The sequence below is a fragment of the Vicia villosa genome, linkage group LG4, assembly GCF_029867415.1.
Source record: "Vicia villosa cultivar HV-30 ecotype Madison, WI linkage group LG4, Vvil1.0, whole genome shotgun sequence".
Taxonomy (NCBI): Eukaryota; Viridiplantae; Streptophyta; class Magnoliopsida; order Fabales; family Fabaceae; genus Vicia; species Vicia villosa.
This window is the reverse complement of record NC_081183.1, coordinates 30,513,588-30,535,441: the sequence shown is the minus strand read 5'-3', so window position 1 is coordinate 30,535,441 and position 21,854 is coordinate 30,513,588. Positions and strand designations below refer to the sequence as shown.

Here is a 21,854-nt window from a genome sequence, read left to right as displayed (position 1 = left end):
GTGTCAAAAAAAACAGGAGAATGATCAAGAGAAAGCTGAAGAAATTAGGGTTTTGAGGCCCACAAGAGGTTCAACATTTTCTCATGATTCAAAGGCCTTCAAATCAACATTATATTCAATTCATGTCATTTAATGGATGAGAAGACCTTGATTCAATAAAAGATCGCAAAACCGCGGTTCATCGAAAAAAAGTCAACTGCAGTAAAAAATCAAGATTTTTGGTCAACATCAATCATTGGAAGTAATATTCATCAATTGATCAAGGATTTATCATAATTCATCAAGAAAAGTTCAGAAATCAACAAAACTCAAAATTTCAAAATTAGAGTTTTTTACCTAAAAGTCAACTGAACTTTGACCCACCATAACTCTCTCATAATTTATCAGAAAAACTCCAACCAAAGCTCATTCTCAAGGAAATTAAATTCTCTACAACTTTTATGTTGGGCCCGAGGTCAAGAAATGCTTCCGCATAAGAGATATAAGCCAAAACATTACAGGTCATTTTGAAAGTCAACAAAAAGCTGTTTTTTGTCAAAGCCCATATCATTAAGATAACTTCTCCAAATGCAAAAAAGTTTCCAAAGTGGCTTGTAGAGGACATCTTGGGCTTTCCAAAAAGTACAAGAACACTTTCATAGGATCAAAATTGAGGGAGATATGCCTTGATGAAGTTCACCTTTTTTGGAAAAATGCATGAAACAAGTAATGACCAAAACTTGATTTTTTTTCAAAAAGGCCAATTCTTTTGTGATTCAATCTTGATTATAATATGGCTAAGGGAATTCAAAATATATCCATAATTCATGACATTTTTATTTCATTTTTTATTGAATTTTATTTATTTAAAATTCAATTAAAGTGAGATAATTCAAAGATAATTCAAGGATAATGCAAGGAAGCTTCATGTGATGCAAGCAATGACCATTCAAGATTCTTAAAGATAAAATTGCAAGATTGAAGAGAATAACACTTGAGTGCTTAAACCATGGTTAAGCTTTTAACCTAGCATAATGGGAATATTCCATATTTTTTCCACAAAATCAATCATGACAATTTCCACTTGCTTGGCCTTGTGATCAAATCTTATTGCGTCTAAATAGAACTCATTTCTTCATTCAAAGGAAGCCACAAAAAAGTCATCAAAAGAGGGAGCCAAAGGGAAAGAACAACAACAAACACCAAAGCCATAGTTTAAGCATTTTATATTTTTCAAAAGTTTCAAGAAACTTGTAAAAAATCAAGGCTCATTCAAATAGCCACCTTCAATCAATTTCAATCACTCTATTCCACTCTTGGGACATCATAGAGTAAGTACAATGTAGTTTTTAATATGTAGTAGTGTTAGGAGTTCATGAATTAAAAACTCCATATTTATGCATATTTTCAATTTCTCAAAAAAAAATGTTTTAATTTTAGTTTTAAGTTGATAAAATGTTTATTTAATTTTTAACATAAAAATATTTTATTTCTTTTCATAATTAATTTATTTTGCTTAATTAATTAGTAATTATGTAAATATTGCTTTTTAATTATTTTCAACCAATCAAAAAACTCCAAAAATATTTTCCTTTTAGATTTAGGTTTATATTTTTATAATCTAATATTTGACATAAAAATATTTTATTTTTATTCATAGTTAATTTATTTTTCTTAATTAATTAGTAATTATGTATATATTTGCTTTTTTTTTAATTATTTCTAACCTATCAAAAAATTCGAAAAAAAAATTTTATTTTGTTAAATTAGGTTTATATATTATATACTAATTTTATACATAACTAGATTTATTTTTCTTGTTAAGTTTAATTATTTGTATAATTATTTGTTTAATTAGCTTTTAATTAACTTAAAAACATAAAAAAAAAACAAAAAAAAAATGAATTAGGTTTAATTTGTTTTAGATTTAAGATTTTGTCATTTTATTTTCTCTTAACCTAATTATACTTTCAAAATATTTCTCTTATTATTGTGTTAATTTTTCACAATTTCAGGTTTATTTTTGTATATTATTTGATATTATTTCTTATCTTTTTCTTTGTCCCGAATTGGAATAAAAGATCAAATATGGCAGAGATTGTATGCAGTTGATTTAAGACTTTTAGACATTTATCGTGTAGTCGCTATGATTCTATCAAGCTTCTGATAAATTTTCATTAACTTTAAATCCGAGATCATCATTCACTCACCATCGATCTTCACTAACATCGTGGATATACTTGACTAGCTTCAAGATGATTCGCGTGCTAACATACTAACAATTGACTTTAATTTCCGTATTTTATTATATTGTTCTTTATATTTCTTGTTTTATGCTTTATTTTATCATTCGTATTATTTATGTTTATGTTATTTTCTCTTTGTCCATTTGGACGTATTATTTATGTTTCTGTTATTTTCTCTTTGTCCATTTGGACGTATTATTTATGTTTCGGTTATTTTCTTTTTGTCCATTTGGACGTATTATTTATGTTTATGTCATTTTCTCTTTGTCCATTTGGACGTATTATTTATGTTTATGTCATTTTCTCTTTGTCCATTTGGACATATTATTTATGTTTCCGCTATTTTTTCTTTGTACGTTTGGACATATTATTTATGTTTCCGCTATTTTTCTTTGTCCATTTGGACATATTATTTATGTTTCCGCTATTTTCTCTTTGTCCATTTGGACATATTATTTATGCTTCCGCTATTTTTTCTTTGTCCATTTGGACGCATTGTTTATGTTTCCGTCATCTTCCTTTTGTCCACTTGGACCATATTTTTACCTTTGAGCTAAAACATTAATAATCAAGATAAAACTTAAAAAAAAAAAAAACACTTTGCACACTTGCACCTCTATGGTTTTCCCTCTTATTACTTTTTTTTAATCATACCATCATTTAAGAAAAGTATTAAATGCATAGGAAAGATCTTATAAATTGAGAGTAGGTAACTCCTAATTGCTTGCTCAAACACCTTTCATTTACAAACAACGTGTTTTCAAAACTTCTCATCTATTTCCAAAAACTTTCATCTGGTATTTGAAGGGCATTATTCCCGGTGAAACTCTTCAGAGACCTATGTGACCTATTGTCCATCTTCACTTCTTCTATTTTTAAATCAATAAAGCATTTAAACAAAAGTGAGCTAAGCAATTAAGAGCCCATGGATAACCATGGATACAAAGGGTGCTTAAAACCTTCCCTTTGTATAACCAACCCCCCGAACCCAAAATCTGTCAAAAGGTCTTTTTCTGTTCTTTTATGCCTTTCCTAAATATTGGATAAAATAAAAGTCGGTGGCGACTCTTGCAAAAAAAATTAAAAAAAAAATTTTAAAAAAAAAAAGAGCAAGGAGCCAGTTCGCAAAAAACCGAGTGACACTATGGTGATAACAACAAGGGTGCAATACTCGGTAAATGTAGTGTAGGTAATCCCTCTTCTACTACTATCTCTGACGTCCTTCTAGTTGAGGGCCTTAAACACAATCTTATTAGCATCAGTCAATTGTGCGACAAAGGATACTCGGTATCGTTTTCAAAAGAAAGTTGCATAATTAGAAATGATGACAAGAAAGATGATGTGTTCAAAGGCCTGAGGGTAAATAATGTATACATGCTTGACCTAAGTGAGGTATCTTTGATCGAGGCCAAATGTCTAGCAACTATGAGTGAAGACTCATGGCTTTGGCATAGACGTTTGACTCACATCAACTTTGATTTGCTCAATAAAATCGTCTCAAAAGACTTAGTAGTTGGCCTACCTAAAATAAAGTTTCCAAAAATCACTTATGTGATGCGTGTCAAATGGGGAAGCAAACGAGGATCTCTTTTAAATCTAAAAACATTGTATCTACTACGAAACCTCTTGAACTTCTTCATATGGACCTTTTTGGACCATCTAGAATAAAAAGTCTAGGTGGAAACTATTATGGGTTTGTCATAGTTGATGATTTCTCTAGGTATTGTTGGACGATTTTCTTAGCAAGCAAAAGCGACACCTTCTCCGCATTTGAGAAATTTGCCAAGCTATTCCAAAATAAGTTGAATACTAACATAGTATCCATCCGAAATGATCATGGGGGTGAGTTTGAAAATCATCTTTTTGAAGAGTTTTGTGGAAATCATGGCATTAATCATAACTTCTCCGCACCACGAACTCCACAACAAAATGGAGTAGTGGAACGTAAAAATCGTGTTTTGGAAGAACTTGGGAGGACTATGATTAATGAACATGGGCTTCCAAAATACTTTTGGGCCGATGCCATAAATACGGCTTGTTATGTTTTAAATAGGATCTTGATACGACCTATTCTAAACAAAACACCGTATGAACTCTTAAAAGGAAGAAAACCAAACATATCCCGCTTTCATGTATTTGGATGTAAATGCTTTGTTCTAAATAATGGAAAGGAAAATCTTGGTAAATTTGATGCAAAAGCGGATGAGGGTATCTTTCTAGGATACGCTCAATCTAGTAAAGCTTATAGAGTATACAAAAAAAGGTTACATATTGTTGAAGAGTCCGTACATGTCTCTTTTGATGAGTCTTGTCCGAAAGTTGTTGGAAAAGGTAGTGTTCTTAATGGTGCAGGTATCTCAACTGAGAGTATACTTAAGGATCCGGATGCCAAGCTTGAGAAAGATAAAGAATCCCTCTTACCCGAGAATAATGAAGAGGAAGTGGATCAAACACCTAAAGAGAAAGTGGAAGACCAACCAAGTGAGAAGAGTGATCTTCCTCTTGCATGGAAATCCTCTAAGGACCATCCTATGGAGAACATTCTAGGATACATATCAAAAGGAGTTACAACACGGTCAAGGATAAGTAACTTTTGTTTTTATTATTCTTTCGTTTCTCAAATTGAGCCTAAAAACTCCAAAGATGCATTAGTCGATGAGCATTGGTATTTAGCTATGCAAGAAGAGCTAAACCAATTTAAGAGAAATGAGGTTTGGGACCTTGTCCCTCCTCCGCGAGACCATCGAGTAATTGGCACTAAATGGGTGTTTAGGAACAAATTAGACGAAAACGGTATTATCACTCGCAACAAGGCCCGTCTTGTTGGCCAAGGGTATAGCCAAGAGGAAGGGATCGATTATGAGGAGACTTATGCTCCGGTCGCCCGACTTGAGGCAATACGCTTGTTAATTGCATTTGCATGTTCACAAAACTTCAAGCTTTATCAAATGGATGTTAAAAGTGCTTTTCTAAATGGGTTCATTAATGAAGAGGTCTATGTATCCCAACCTCCCGGCTTTGAAAACGTTGATTATCCCGATTATGTTTATAAACTTAAGCGTGCCTTGTACGGTCTTAAACAAGCTCCAAGAGCTTGGTACGAGCGGCTTAGTAACTTCTTGATTAATCAAGGTTTCTCAAGAGGGAAGGTTGATACCACCCTATTCATTAAAAGACATGAAAAGAATTCTATATTAGATCAAGTGTATGTTGATGATATTACTTTTGGGTCTACTAACATGACTATTGTAAAGGAGTTTTCTAAGCTTATGCAGGGAGAATTTGAGATGAGCATGATGGGTGAACTAAACTACTTCCTTGGACTCCAAATAAAGCAACTAAAAGAAGGCACGTTTGTGAGTCAACCTAGGAATTGTCAAGAGCTCATCAAACGCTTTGACATGGCAAAGTCCAAGGCCATTGACACTCATATGCCTACTGCGGTAAATCTTGATCGAGATGAACATGGTAAGCCGGTTGATGTAAAAAGGTATAGAGGTATGATCGGTTCCCTACTTTACCTTACCGCTTCTCGTCCCGATATTATGTTTAGTGTTTGTATGTGTGCAAGATACCAATCATGTTCTTAGGAGTCTCACTTAAAATCCGTTAAGCGCATACTTAGGTATCTTGTTTGTACAACTAAGCATGGCTTATGGTTCTCCAAAGGTAGTGATTACTCTTTGGTTGGATATTCTGATTCCGATTTTTCTGGTTGCAAATTGGATAGGAAAAGCACTAGTGGCACATGTCATTTTTTCTCAAATTCCTTAGTTAGTTGGCATAGCAAGAAACAAGTGTCCGTTGCTTTGTCAACCGCCGAGGCGGAATATGTGGCGGCCGGTAATTGTTGTGCTCAAATACTATGGCTCAAACAACAATTACTTGACTTCAATATCAAGCTTGATCATATTCCTATTTTTTGTGATAACACAAGTGCTATAAATTTAACCAAAAATCCGGTCTTGCACTCTCGCACTAAACACATAGAAATTCGACACCATTTCCTTAGAAATCATGTTGAGAAGGGTGATGTAGTGTTTGAGCATGTTGATAGCAAAAATCAACTTGCCGATATCTTTACAAAACCACTAGCTACCGAGCCCTTCTTTCACATCTGTAGGGAACTTGGTGTCCTTGATATATCGGATAGGTTGCAACTATGAGTAGTTGCATATGCTCTATTTATTATTATTATCTATGCTCTCACAAATGTATTGAAGTGTTCATTCAAAGATATGTGAGGGCATGTTTCTCCATCTCCCATGCGTAAAGGTAATATCGTTTCAACCTTAGATCCACTTCATGATAATATATCAATATGGTAAAGTTGCAAATTATTCATAAGTATGTATGTTTTATGCATAATTTGGTTGTGTCATACATACATTCATTGCATCTAACCAAATTTTGAAATTTGCAAAACATAGGTCGACCTACTCCTTCTGTGAGTCGACCTATCCAAAGAATTTTTTTGAAAATATGAAGCCAATGCGTCGACGCATGACCTGCATAGGTCGACGTATCGTTCGCAGAATTTCAAAATTAGGTTACATTTAAAAAAGGGGCTCAAGGTAAATCATTCTCTCTTCTTCCTCCTTGTGCCGTCGACCTTTCCACCAGAAAACCCTAACATCTTAAACTAACACTCCATCAAACTCCTCTCAATCATTCAACAATGGCTTCCCACAAATCCTCAAGAAAGAGAGCAAGCAGAGGGGACTTCTCTTCTCAACCACAACCTGAACTGGAAGATGCTCTCTCTCTAATCCCCGATGCACTTGTTGAAGCATACTCAGCCCACTTCAGCAAAAGGAAGGTCATTAAGCAATTCATGCTATTTATGGGAACCCTACATAGTCTTCATCTACAACAGGTAATTAATTTGCTTGAAGTTCAAAAATTAGGTGCTTTTCTTGAATTAAATCATGATTACAATGAGGATTTAGTTCGGATTTTCTACAATGGGATGGAAGGACACTTCCATGGCAGTTCCTTCAATTTTCAGATGGGTACAACCACATACGCCATCACCGACAACACTTGGAGGCATGTCGGTTTATTTCCGCTAAGTGAGAATGCCGTCACGGTAAATGATGCCAACGTGTTGACTCAGTTTGACTACAATGTCGCATTGAACAACATGTTGAGGCGCCCTCATGCTGACCATGTCATTCAAAGCAATTTGTTCCCTCGGACAGCTACTACAGGTTTATTGAACATAGTTGATATAATTCTGCAGTGGATTGTGGCACGAATCATCCGACTTAAGCAAGGTGGATACTCACGTGTTGACCAACAAGAAGTGTATCTAGTGTGGTTGATCAAGAGCAGAATTCTGGTAAATTGGCCTCATTTTATAGTGAAGCGAATGTTTGAGTTGAAGGAATCAGGAAGAGGCACCGCTATTGGATATGCATCATTCATCCAATGGGTGCTTAATAGAGTAAATATTCCATCTCAACGGCTTCCCAAGAAGTCCGTCTCAATCGACCAAGAATTCACCAAGAAAACTTTGAACATGATGGGATTCTACTACAACCAAGCCACAGGTACCTATGGAGCTGTTCTAAGGGCAAAAAATCCTGACCTAAACCGAGAAGATGAGGATGATATGAATATTGATGAAGGGGAAGACAATGAAGGTGAAGATGAAGATGAAAATGTGGGTGCTGAAAATGCTGGCTCTAATGTTGCTAATTTGCTTGAGGCAATGCGTCTCCAACAAATTGAGAATCAAAATTTGATGAATGAGCGCCTTAGTACTTTGACCACCCGTGTCAATGAGCAAGGTGCCCAATTTACGGCCTATACCACAATTCAAGAGCAACGGTACAACACTCTTTATGGTATGACCGATGCTCAAAGCAACCAACTCTCTTCATTCACAAACGCCTTTATGCAACACTACCCATTTCCTCAGGTTCATGCCGCTCAACCTCCACCTCAGGATCAAGAGAGAAATGAAGATGATGATGCCTAGTATCCTCTTTTCATGCATGAATCATTTGCATTCCTTCTGAACAATTTAAGTGTTTTTGTGTTCCTTATTTTAATGTTATGCTGAACAATTTTCTTCCGTACTATGTGTTTGTGTAAGAATATTATTTTGAGCTATGTGCTCATTGTGTGTTTGGTTATTTATGTTATTGTTACCATTTTAATTTTGTCATTAAGCATTGTTTTATGTGAATGATTGCTTTGTGATTATGATTGCAAAAGGGCTTGGTAATGATCAACCTTGCATGATATTATCCCACCATGTATGTATAATATTGCTTGTCTCTTTTTGATGTTGTCAAAGAGGGAGAAAATGCAGTGAATTAGCATATGCACCAAGACAGGGGGAGCATGCGGAAAGGGGGAGCAAGCGGAAAGGGGGAGCAAGCACTCTATCTGTTTCACTCTGTTTTACGCAATGCCTCGATAAAAATTCACAAGTTTTGCCATCATCAAAAAGGGGGAGTATGTGAGGGCAACTGTGTAGTTTTCATGATGTCAAAACAGTGTGAAGTTAGAGTGGAATCAAAGGAATCAAATGGATGCAACAAAGACAGGAATTTTTGGCTACAAGACATCAATAGGTCGACTCACTAGTACAATAGGTCGACCTACTGCAAGCATTTGTGAAGGATTTCATGTAAAGGCAGAATGCATGGACGCATTGCCTCCTCAGGTCGACGCATGGGATTTTGGAGGAATCTCGGGTATGAGCACACCGACCCTTCAGGTCGACGCATCCAATTTTGGTGACTCAAGGATTTAGTGTACAAACAAAATGCGTCGATGCATTGATGGCTCAGGTCGACGCACAACATTTTGAGGAAATCTCGGGTATGCGCAAGTGTCACACTTAGTTCATATTCAGGTGCAAGATTCTCAATAGGTCGACCTATGCAGGGGAGCAGGTCGACCTATCGCTTATTATACTTGTTTTTGCTGTGTTTTAAATTGGCCTATGCAAAGGGAGTGGTATAAATATCCAATTGATCATTTTCAAGCATTTCAACAAGAAACGTGAAAGATATACTCAAGCTTCTTCTCATCTTCAACCTTTCACTTATTGATCGAAAATCATACATAATCATCTTTTTCGATCGGAGTAAGGAACGTGTGTTGATAAGGTTCGACGGTAGACATTTGTCTTGTTCGAGATTCGACGGTAGACATTTATCTTGTTCGAGTGAAGATTGTTGAGGGTGTTTCTTGTATAAAACCTTAGGGTTTTTCCTTCTTCATCAAAGATTTGGTTCGAAGGTTTTTGACGATCGATTCGCTTTGGTAATCAATTCAGCCGTGCATAAGGGATTGAAGATCCGCTCAACAAATTTGCTACAACCGGGGGATTGAAAAAGGAACGATCGGGGTCTTGATCGGTGAAGATCATTGACATTGACTTGATTCAACTTGAATCAAGGGGAGGATCGAATTGTATTCAATTTTACTGCATGTGTGTAGTTGGTGATTGGTAAATTCTATCCTTGTTAAACATTTTGCAATCAAATAAAACTTTCCTAATTTCATTTGAAATTAGGGGCAGACGTACTCCTGCGAGGACGATAGAGGAACTGCCTTAACAAATCTCGTGTTCTTTATCGTTCTTACTTTTATCTTGTTTCTATTCGTGTTGTTAAATTTCCATTGTTGAGCAAAAAGTAAGGTTTGGTAAATATCGATCACCAAGTGTTCGATAAAATTCCTCAATCAATTTTTGTTCAAATTTAGGTATAAACGTTCATTGTGAGTAATACTCTATCAAGCCTGTAATTGACTCAATTGATAAATTCGTTAAAACGTAATTCAAAATTCACCATATTTCATCTGTTCGGTTTAGTGCACATATGCGGTCCCCGATAACTCGATCGTTCGGAGACGATTAAGTGATTCAGGGAAGTCACGTTTCAAAAGCTTAAATTTTCTTAAGTCGGAAAAAGGTGGTCTATTCACCCCCCTCTAGACCATTCCTATCGTCTAACAAAAATCAAAGCTCTTAAGGGTTTGCAAAATAAAATCCCAATTAAGGGTATCAAAAGCCTTGGCTATGTCAATTTTAAGAGCCACATTCCCACTATAGCTTTTATTGTTAAGAGTATTAATGGCTTCAGAAGTTAAGCAAATACCATCTTTGATATTCCTACCAGAGACAAAACCCTTTTGTTCTTGAAAAATGATGGTTGGGACAATAGAAGAAAGTCTATCAGCCAGAATTTTAGATATAATTTTAAACTTAAAATTAACTAAGGCAATAGGTATATATTGCCCAAGATAGGTGGGATCCTTAACCTTAGGAATGAGAATCAGGGTGTTAACATTGTAGTTTGGCAAGATCCATCCATGAGTGAATAATTAAGTAACAACATTTATCACATCCAACTTAACGATGTTCCAGTAGTGATGAAAGAAAATGCCCCAAAACCATCAGGAACAAGGGCAGAGTTAGAGTTAGGATTAAAAACTGCTCTATAGATCTCATCAGCAGTAAAAATCATAGTTAGCATCTCATTAGTTCTATCATTCACAAGAGAAGGAACAACATCTTTAATCAAGTCAATATCCTAAGTCAACCAAAAAAAAAATAAAAATTAGAAGGACTAAAATATATTTGTAGGAGCTAATTAATATTTAAACAAATCTAATTTTAAAATTCTGAAAATTTATAATGATAAAATTAAAGAGTAAAGTGACAAAACAAAATGATATTATTATTTTTTAATAGATTAATGATAATTTGTCTATTATTTTTTTGTTATCGCTTAAAGAAAAACAAGCGATAAACCTTCGTATGTTTTTGTTTCGTGAAGCTAGAAACTCTCACAGTCTCAATCACAGAGCAAAGAAAACCGCCCCCAAATCCCAATTTTGCTACTATCCCTCATTTCTTCACTCATGAATCCACAAAACAACACACCCTATTCCCCAAATTCAACTAATTTCTAGTTCATGGAAGCGGAAAAGGTTTCATTTTTTCACCATCCTTAACTTGTCCCAAACTTTGATTTTGTTTTTCATTTGTAAACATTTTAGCAGCCATTAAGGTTGTTTGTTACTTTTTGTTTTGCTTAAGAAAATATGCAATCTTTGGTTTCATCAAAGTTTCTTGTGCTTGTTGGAGAATCATTCCCTATGAGAAGGGCTTTATTGAATCCTAAGTTTGCTTGGTTCCATAGTAGTAGTGTTAGGTGTATGGCCCATGTAGAACCCAATCATAGTTCTCTCACTCTTTCAAGCCTTGGTTTTGAAACTGAAACTGAAATTGAGCCTAAGATTAGACCTAAATCAAAAATTGTTAAGCCATTACGTTCAACTTCATCTGAGGGTTTTAAGAATAAAAGAAAACCCTTTGGAAATAGGGTTTTGAATAAGAAAGAAATAGAGTCTGCCCCTTTTGCGGCGAAGTCGTTTTCGGAACTCGGTGTTCCGGAGGTTTTGATTGAGAGGTTAGGAAAAGAGGGTTTTAATGTTCCGACCGAGGTTCAGTCTGCTGCGGTTCCAACTATTTTGAAGAACCGGGATGTTATTATTCAGTCGTATACGGGTTCGGGGAAGACTTTGGCTTATTTGCTTCCTATATTGTCGGTTATCGGGCCGTTGAGAGGTGAGAATTGTGAGGGTGATGGTAGTGGTGACGGTGGTGAGACCGGGAAGAAATTGGGTGTTGAAGCGGTGATTGTTGCTCCGTCTAGGGAGCTTGGAATGCAGATAGTAAGGGAGTTTGAGAGGATATTGGGAATGGATAACAAGAAAATGGTTCAGCAGCTTGTGGGAGGTGCGAACCGGTCCAGGCAGGAAGAGGCTTTGAAGAAAAATAAGCCTGCCATTGTTGTTGGTACGCCGGGTAGGATAGCCGAGCTAAGTGCGAGCGGGAAGCTTCGTACACATGGCTGTCGGTATTTGGTATTGGATGAAGTTGATGAGCTTCTTTCGTTCAATTTCCGGGAAGACATGCACAGGTTATTGGAGCATGTTGGGAGGAGATCGGGTGCAGACCTAAACTCAAATGCGAAAAAGACCGAGCGTCAGTTAATTATGGTTTCCGCAACTGTTCCGTTTTCGGTTGTAAGGGCAGCTAAGAGCTGGGGTTGTGATCCACTTCTTGTTCAAGCTAAGAAAATTGTACCGCTTGAAACTTTGTCTCCTGAGCCGGTCAATTTATCGCCGAGCTCGAATACTACCTCGTCTACACCATCTAAGGCTGTAGTCGAGAGTCTCCCTCCAGCATTGAAACACTATTATTGTGTAGTGAGATTGCAACACAAAGTCGATACGTTGAGAAGGTGTATTCATGCGCTGGATGCGAAATTCGTAATTGTTTTCATGAATCACACTAAGCAGCTAAAGGATGTTGTCTACAAACTAGAAGCCCGCGACGTGAAAGCCGCGGAGTTACACGGAGATCTCGGGAAGCTCGGTAGGTCGACAACTCTAAAGAAGTTCAAGAACGGTGAGGTTAGAGTTCTTGTGACAAATGAGTTATCAGCAAGAGGTTTGGATGTAGCGGAATGTGATCTTGTGGTTAACCTCGAATTGCCAACAGATTCGATTCACTATGCACATCGAGCCGGCCGAACCGGTCGGCTTGGTAGGAACGGTACGGTGCTAACCATATGTGAAGAGTCAGAGGTTTTTGTTGTGAGAAAACTGAAGAAGCAACTTGAAATACCGATAGCGTGCTGTAATTTTGTCGAAGGAAAGCTTGTTATCACGGAAGAAGAAGAGCATACACTAAGCGGCACTTCTTGAAGACGAGGTGTTGTAATTTTGCAACTAGTTCAGTTTCCATTTTATGTTTCATTTTTCATTGAAGTTTCTTTCACTCTTTGCTATTGTTTATTCATATGCATCAAAGGTACATTTAGGATATTGCTTCTTTCTTGTATAACTAATTAAGAACTTCTGCTTGAATGTACATCAGATACATGGAATGTAGTTCAGATTTTAAGCTGAATATAACTAGAATATAACGATAAATGGAGCTGAAATCCTAGTAAGTGTTGTTATTGTTTTTGTAAATGTCTAGCTGAAATTCTAGCAACTGTCGATATTGTTTTTGTTGTTGCGTTGTGTTCATTTATTCGATCGATTAAAATTGGAATTCGATTGAATTTTCTGTCTGATGAGGTAATGGTTCGGAAAGCTCTGGGATTCCCATGTGTTGCTGACCTGCAAAGTGGTTCTCGTGGGTTTCAAATCTCAGAGGCATTCCTCTGTTTTCTCAATAGTACTTGTGAAGAAAAGGTGTTCCATTTCTGAATCAAGAGCTGTCTAGAGTAGAGTGGTCTTTTGTGCACAAAGTTACACTTCTCTGGATGTTGAATCTCTAATTATGCATAGTTTCTATTTATCGAAAGTAGGTTCGAAGAACTGATATGTTGCAAGGGCATAAAAAATGGTTAAATGTGAGCAAAACTTGAAATACAAAGGAAAGACAAAAAAACGCAGGCAAGGTTAATCCGAACTATTATTTTTTGAGTTAAAATGGGGTGCTATTCTGATGTAGTCACTTGATGTTTAATAGGCATGTTCGAATTTTGAAATTCTGACGAAACTTAGAAGTATTTTGGAGTTTGAATTTTGAAATTCAAACTATACGAGAAGTATTTTGGAGTTTTCGACGCGTGTAATCAGTGACGCGTGTAATCAGTCTATTGAGTGCAGTGAACACTACATTGAACATAGTGAAGATACCTTTTTACAGACCCCTGGCTAAATGTCAAAAATGTCTCATATTTTTGGAGATACATCTCCAGAAACACCAAATTCTATTTTTTGTCATAATTTATTTTAGAGATATATTTCTGAAAATACACTTGAAAAAGCAGCACAATATTGGCCCATTTAATTATATTGTGTCATATGTACAGGTAGGAACATAAACTGCAAATAACTTATGTAGACCACTACTAGTAAGATAACCATGACTGCCACATGGTTTACGACATTTTTCAATTTCATCCTACAAATGATAGTTGATTAATTTTATTTGAACTTCAAAAAAGTTCACAGTTACAAAGTGAAGAACACATATATGACACAATACAATTAAAGGGTATACACACACTGACAGCAACAAAAATATCCTAGTCATTTAAAGGTAGAGAAGATTACTCATTTAGTCGGTTATTTCACAAACAAAAATGCAAGGAACCCGTGATCGTGCAGCCTTGTTGTTGGGGTTCACCCTTTAAAAGTGAAAGGGTGGGATGTCGTGGGTTTGAACCCGCGATCGTGCATCTGATATTTCTACATAATTACTAACTGAGTTGAACTGATTTAATGAGATATAGTGTTGTTTAATAACCGCAGTCTAATTTTGAAACCCGAACTATACTAGAAGTATTTTGGAGACGTATTTATTACTATATTAGAGTGTAGTGAACAACACTCTAATGTTTAGACAAACACCTACTGAAATGCATGTGAGCCATCATACAATTCTATTCTCTATGTGAGAGTCACATCCTATTTGAACAGGTCGGGCCTCTTCAACGACCAGTGGGCCTTGGGGTCTCATTTAGAACATTCACAAACTGATCTCACAAACAATGAAAGTATCTTAATTATTCATTTTGCCAATAATATCTAATTTTGTACAGTTTGTTTTCTGGATCAGTTTTAGTTTGATAGATTTGAATATTTAAACACTATTGCATTATATAATATAGTGATAAAAAAACTTAACTTAAAAAACATAATTTAAAAATTGCAAATCAACAAAATAAATAATAAAAAATATAGTAACAAATGATTTTTAATTAAAATAAAACTTAAAAAAATTTAATAATAGATAAGTAATTGATATGTTTTAGTTAAGTTAAATGAGTGAGAATTATTGATTAGGGGTTGGTCAAATGGTGAAAGTCTGAGTCTTGAGATTATATTCTTGTTAAAGTCTCAGATTTGAATTTCACTAAATACAAACAATTTTTGTGTTGAATCCTGTTCATACAGAACCTGGCTCAAACTTTAAATGGGATTCTACAAGTGGACGGTAAGATTGATCTCTTTAAGTTAATCAGTTACAAGCCTTAATATTAAAATTTTAAAAAATATTTATTTATATTTATATAATTATAAATAAGTTATTAATATTTATAAATAAATACTTTAAAAATATATAGTAATTGACAAACAATTCAATTTTAAAAACCCAATTAACTGATTTAAAACTTGGTGCGTGCTCTATAGTTTTGAACTGAATCAATACTAATTTTACAACAATAAACAAATAAAAATCAATAAGTATATTTTAACTGAAATGATTATTTGTGAATGAAATTGTATCAAATTAGTGTTCAACTTAAAATTATGATTGTCATAAAAAAAAGTATTAAGAAGCAAAAGACTGTTCATGCTATTCATCAATAATAATCTGATTTTTTTTTATAAAAAAGAATTGAAAGAATAAAAAATAACAAATAAAAAATGATTTAATAAAGAAAATCATTAATTTTATATTAGTATTGTAGATTAATTTTTAATTTAGGACACATGATTTATTAACAGTGATTTATAATTTAGAATGAGAAAAAAAATATTTTTTAAATTTTATATTAAAAAAAAATTATAAGAGATAAATTTCAATGTATTATCATATTTTGTTTTATATTGCTATTATTTCCATTTTAGATCGTCCATAGCCTCAAGAGGGCGAGGTTTAATTAGGAGTATTCGTGGTGCAATTTAATTTTAATTTTAAATAATTTTTTTTATTTAAAGATAAATTTATTTGTGATTTGATTTGATTTTGAATATTCGTTTTAAAAAATCTAATTCAATTCAATTTAATTTATGCGATTTAATTTAGATTAGTTTTTACATATCAAAATTATAAATTATGTATTTTTAATTAAAATTAAAAAATAAATTAAATCAAATTAATAAATAGTAAAAAATATCATCAAATACTAAATCATAAAAAAATTTCACGCACAAATTGACCCCCATGGTGAAATACGACACTGTAACTTATTTTCTTACTTGTTCGTGAACAGTAGTTTCGTCCCCACCCTTGTAGAAGATGAACCTTTTTTCACGCACAAATTGACCCCCATGGTGAAATACGACACTGATGGTGGACATTTCTGAAATTTAATATAAACAACTCGCATTAGGGGACCACAAAATTGGATTGGGACCACAAGAGAAGTAAAAAATGTTCAGAACAACTCAATCTTTTAACGCACAAAAAAACAACGTTTATACATGACATACCTTTCAAAACTCAATGCGAGGAAGAGCGTTTGTGCCTTGCTTCAAAAATTGATTTGCAGGTGGTTGATTTTGGTGATGAACATCTGGGTTTAACGTTAACAAGATAGGAAATTTGTGGTTGATTTTGCTTCAAATAATGTTTTAGGGTTTTCGGTTTGTGAACTCGTGAAAAGTTTTTACCGCAGCTACCTTCAATTACTGTGCCAACTCATCAACTATTCCATGTCACTAATTAAAATAACTTAAAAAATTATTAAAAAAATTCAGATTCTGGTGACTGGATGGGGGGAGGGACCAATTTGTAGGAATCTGAATATGTTAGGGAGGGAATCTAAATTTTTTTTTTACGGGGGTGTTTTTCAAACCTCGCTAATATGGCAGGGGGGAAAATAGCTATTATCCCTAAAAAAAATAGATACGTGTTGTTCAATTTGGTTTGGATTACTTTTAAAATTTGATCCAAACCAAGTCGATTATACAAAATATCAGCGGAACACTTTAATAATATTTGAGTTGTTTTTATATATTTTTTAAAAGTCGAATTGCAATATTATTTGAATCTTTTGGAATTTTAACACCCTAAATATTATTTATTAGTCTAAAATTATTAAAACAAGATATCGAATGTACAATGTAATCCCACTTTATAGTCTCGATCCACCCTATAAATTTCGGCCTAGTGTTAGTTGATATCGAACGACGATCTGCATTTCATGCCGAAAAGCGAGAGATGTCTATAACCGTCAATAATATACAAGACAACTCACATGAAATCAGGAGTATTTTCTAAATCATAACTCACAATATTATTTAATTTTTTTATCGATATAAACATTAGAGTGTTAATCTTATATATTCATCTACACGATATCATATTTAAAATCAGCTCAACTGAATCAAAACTCTGCTCTTTCATTTCACCAAAGATATTATATGTTTTTTTTGGTAGAACAACTTCTTAATATATTACTGTATTTAATCTTAAAAATAATTATGAATTTCGCTAATAATTTCTTTTTTTTCCTAAAAACATTGACAAAGACTGGTTTTGGAATTTAGATATTGATTGGCCTTGATAGATTCTTGCACGCCATTTTCCATAGATTCTCTAAAATGTCTTTGAAGCAACATTAAATAAATATAATTGGTTTGGAGTAGGTTTTTGTTGAATTTATTACTTTGAAGTGTTGCACTTGCAATTGCATGAGAGGAGTATCTAATCTATTGACCAATGAAATGGGATCATGTTCGTTTCTCAATGCACCCATGTGCTCTTTACTATTTTTCTGTGTCCAGCTTGCAATGTTGCTGTGTGCCACTTAACTTAATTTTTATGTATAATAGAATATTGATAGATGCTCTGATTTTCAACTCGAATCTATAAATTAAAACATTCGTCTATTAAACAATAAAACTAGGATAATCTTATTAATAGAAACTGATATTCAAGGAAGTGTTAGTATAATCATTGGTGTTAGTTCAATACAATTTTAATAATGTGATCGATTTTGTCCCACAATAATTATAATCTTCTCATCTTATTTCAGCATTAGTTTGGTTAACTTTCTTTTTTGCAAGTTCTTAATCCACCCTTTATACTCTTAGGCATCTGGCGCAATTTTGTTAATACTCTCCGTTTCTGGAGATGCATATTAGGAAACACTTTTAATTGGCCAAAATTTGGTTTTTTTTCCAGAGCTTTATCTACAAAAGCATTTTAAACTAGTAAACGCTGAGAAGAGCTACAAATTAATTTAGTTCAGGGAAAGTTCCGATGTTTGAGCACTAGAATTTTCCGTAGATATGACTCCAGAATTTTCTACTATATTTTAAACTAGGTATATTTCACTCCAAAACTCCAATTTTTTCGTGCAACAAAATAATACATCAAAATAGTGATATGTCCAATCAATCTTATATAGTACATCAAAATAATACATCAAAATAGTCATATCTCATAAACTTCATCAAAAAATAGTACATCAATGTCATAAAAAATAGTACAACAAAATAATCACCACAGTCAGTATTGTGTGTGTCGGACAATATCAACATCCTCTCCTCTGACTCTGTTGCCTCCTCTACATCTCCCACATCCTCTGTTGCCTCTTATGTCACTACCGTCTATTATCCCACCTGTCCTGGTGCGATGTATGCGGTACACAAGTGCCCCCTGTGCCACCGCAATCATGTCATCCATTATACACCTGCCACTAAATCCCTCAAGAAAGAAACTTGACTCAATGCCTGCCCATCCTATCTCAACTATCTGAAGACAGCGAGGCAACACATCCTGAGTGTGATCCAACTGAGACTGTTGCTCCTGTAATATCTCCTGATGAGTTGGTTTTGGACGGTGATCCCTCTGCAGTGGGCACCATGTAGGGGTGTGAGACAGTGAAGAACCACATGATGTAGCCATCAACGCGGCTTCAGTCTTTCTCCGCTCTGGCCGCCAGAGCCTCGTTCGGTACCATGCATGTGGTTTTGATAGTCAGCAAATATATCATCTATCTGCCTAAGAGTCAAGCCGAGAGGAGTAGAGACAGTAGGGTGTCGGGGTATCGTCAGAGTGCAGCCCAATTGCCACATGACGCGCTCTGGCAGATAGTGAGATGTCATCAAACGGGCGCGTCGCATGGTGAGCAGCATAAACATCGTAATAGGTGTCCTCAATAATCATACGTTCTAGATAGACTTTGTAAGGGTCGACTTCCTGGTTCCCTCTGAGGGGATGAAGGCACGAGCACACGGCCAGTCCTCGATATAATTCGACACAACCCCTCAGCCAGATATCATAGGAAAGTGCTGGAATATCCACCCTGAAATAAAAATAAAAAACATCGGGATCAAACATTATCACGAATATAAAATGAAAAGAAGTGAAAAAAAGTATAAGGATATAAGATTGTTACCACATATAGTGAATAGTTGCAAGTGACAGTTCTGGTCTTTCACAGGCATCCCTCTCCCAGCCTCGAATAAGTGTACGCCAGCATAGCTACCCCCCGGTTATATTCATGGATCCGTGTGGGATCCAAAAAGTATCTGAGATAAGCGAAATCGGTATACGTGGAGCTCGTACCCATAAATAGCTGAGTGTCGATCAAATATAGAAAGAAACACACCAGCACACACTGTCTGTGTATCTCAGCCTCAGCTGGATCACCATATACTTGTCGTGCCTCAGCTAATGCCTCAGTAAAGCTATGCTTTAGAAAGGAAAAATTCAAAAACTTATCGATTATATTGAGCTTTAAATTATTTGGAGTATGTTGATCGTTGAAGTTGATGCTCACTGTCGAACTCGAGTGAAAAAAAGCGAATATGGTGGGAAAATAATTTTTGAGGTTTGAGAGAGATTGGAGAGTTGGAAGAGGAAAAATGAAGAATGAGGGAGGAGAAGAGACTCTAGCGCAAATTTATCAAAAACGGTTCGGGAGATACATAACAGGAATTATTTCGTAGATGCACCTCCGAAACAAACCAACCTTAAGTAGTAAAAAGGTGCGTCTGGAGATACATCTTCGAAAGTATGGGTATTTTCTGAAATGTACATGGTGTTTAAGAATCCCAAGGGGTGAGGTAAGAAATTCCCTTCTTTTTAAGAAGCTTTTGACCCATTAGTCATTTTATTTTCTCTAAATGATTTTGAGTCCATTATTATTTATATCCATTAAGAAATATAAGTATTTAAGTGTATTATTTGTTAACATTTAGTAGGGATATTGAGACGATTGTTTTATTTTATTTTATTTTCTCCTATCTAATTTAGTGGTTAATTCTAATTGGTAGTAGAAGTAGAATCCATCATTATTGGTGTTTTCATATGGTTTCTTAAATCCTCAAACTCTACGTTAAAAGATCTTGAAGATTCTTTTTAAGTCACAACCGATTGCCTTGATGAGCTTATCAACCATAACAACAACTTTGAAATTGTAAGTTCTTTGAAGTTGGCTGCATTTTATGGTAAAACATTCTTCTGGATTTTAATGTCATGGTCGATGTCATGACATGCTTTGGTGTAGTCTGCAGGTTGTGTTTGTGTTAAGCTAATACATGATTTTTCTGGATGTCACACTGGTTGTGGTGACATCAGTATCTGAAAGCAAGAGCTGTTATATTTTTTTGTGGTGTTTCCTGATTTGACCCTGGATTCTATTTAGGAAACGTATCTTTGTGGACTGATTTATATCATATATTGACGGAGCCTTGGCCTATGTTTTAGTGCCCTGCTGGACAAGAATTAGGTTAACTTGGTTAACCCTATTTCGGTTACTTGAAGCCCAAGGACCATGTGCTGCCTATAAAAAGATTGCTAATCCTATTTTCGTAGGCAGAGTTTGTGAGCGTGAAGATTGTTATGTTTTCTGTGTATTCATGTGTGTGTTAGTATGTTTCTTGTGAGCCAAACAATTATCTCTTTGATGATTGTATTGCACTAGGATTTTGGTTGTAATCCGTGTGTGTCACTCTAAGCTTTTAAGCACGAGTCTGTGTCTCCTGATTGAAGCTTTGAAGAAACATCAGGATTTGTTTGAAGTGTGTCTTCGATTTTAATCTTGTTATTCTAAGGTTGTTATCACTGTTATTATTGAGGGGGAGTGAGTGGGAACTCAGGTCTAGTGTTAGATTGAAATTACATTGGGTAGGTTTTAAGTGAGAAGTTGTAAACCGGAGGTTGTTTAGCTTCGAATTAATATAGCTTATAGTGGATTTCCTCCCTGGCTTGGTAGCCCCCAGAGTAGGTGTGCTTGTCACCGAACTGGGTAAACAATTCCTTGTGTGCTGTTTGTTTACTGCTATTCTTTGTTTTACTGCGTGTTGTTGTTTACTCGTTGTTGTTGTGGATGTCATAACATCGTTAAGACATCAATTGTCTGGTACTTGAAATTTCAATTGGTATCAGAGCAGGCACCCTGCTTGTTATTTTCTTGGTGAGATCTAGGGATTGTATCTTCTGGTACTATGGACAAGGACGTGGGATTTACAAATAGGCCACCCATGATGGATGGTGCTAACTATGACTACTGGAATCCTCGCATGATAGCCTTCTTGAAGTCAATAGATAGAAAGGCCTGGAGAGCTGCTGACAGAGGATGGGCACATCCTAAGAAGACAAACAAGGATGGAAAGACTGTGCTAAAACCTGAAGAAGAATGGAACCAAGAGGAAGAAGCCTTGGCTCTGGGCAACTCTAAGGCCTTGAATGCCTTATTTAATGGCATAAACAAGAATATATTCAGACTTGTTCACCACTGTGAGCTAGCCAAAGAAGTCTAAGACACTCTTAAAACTACTCATGAAGGTACCTCCAAGGTCAAGATGTCAAGACTTCAGATGCTGACTACTAAGTTTGAGATCTAAAGATGAAAGAGGATGAGACTATTCATGATTTCTACATGAATATTCTGGAGA

At 35.1% G+C, this 21,854-nt stretch overlaps 1 protein-coding gene across 1 annotated transcript; it reads left to right on the top strand.

Annotated features, from left to right (window-relative positions):
• The first annotated feature begins 10,994 nt into the window (after positions 1–10,994).
• LOC131594675 (DEAD-box ATP-dependent RNA helicase 47, mitochondrial) lies at positions 10,995–13,235 on the top strand. Its single transcript, XM_058866861.1, has one exon. It carries the CDS (start codon positions 11,295–11,297, stop codon positions 12,963–12,965), a length of 1,671 nt encoding a protein of 556 aa, XP_058722844.1. The 5' UTR covers positions 10,995–11,294; the 3' UTR covers positions 12,966–13,235.
• Positions 13,236–21,854: the final 8,619 nt, after the last annotated feature.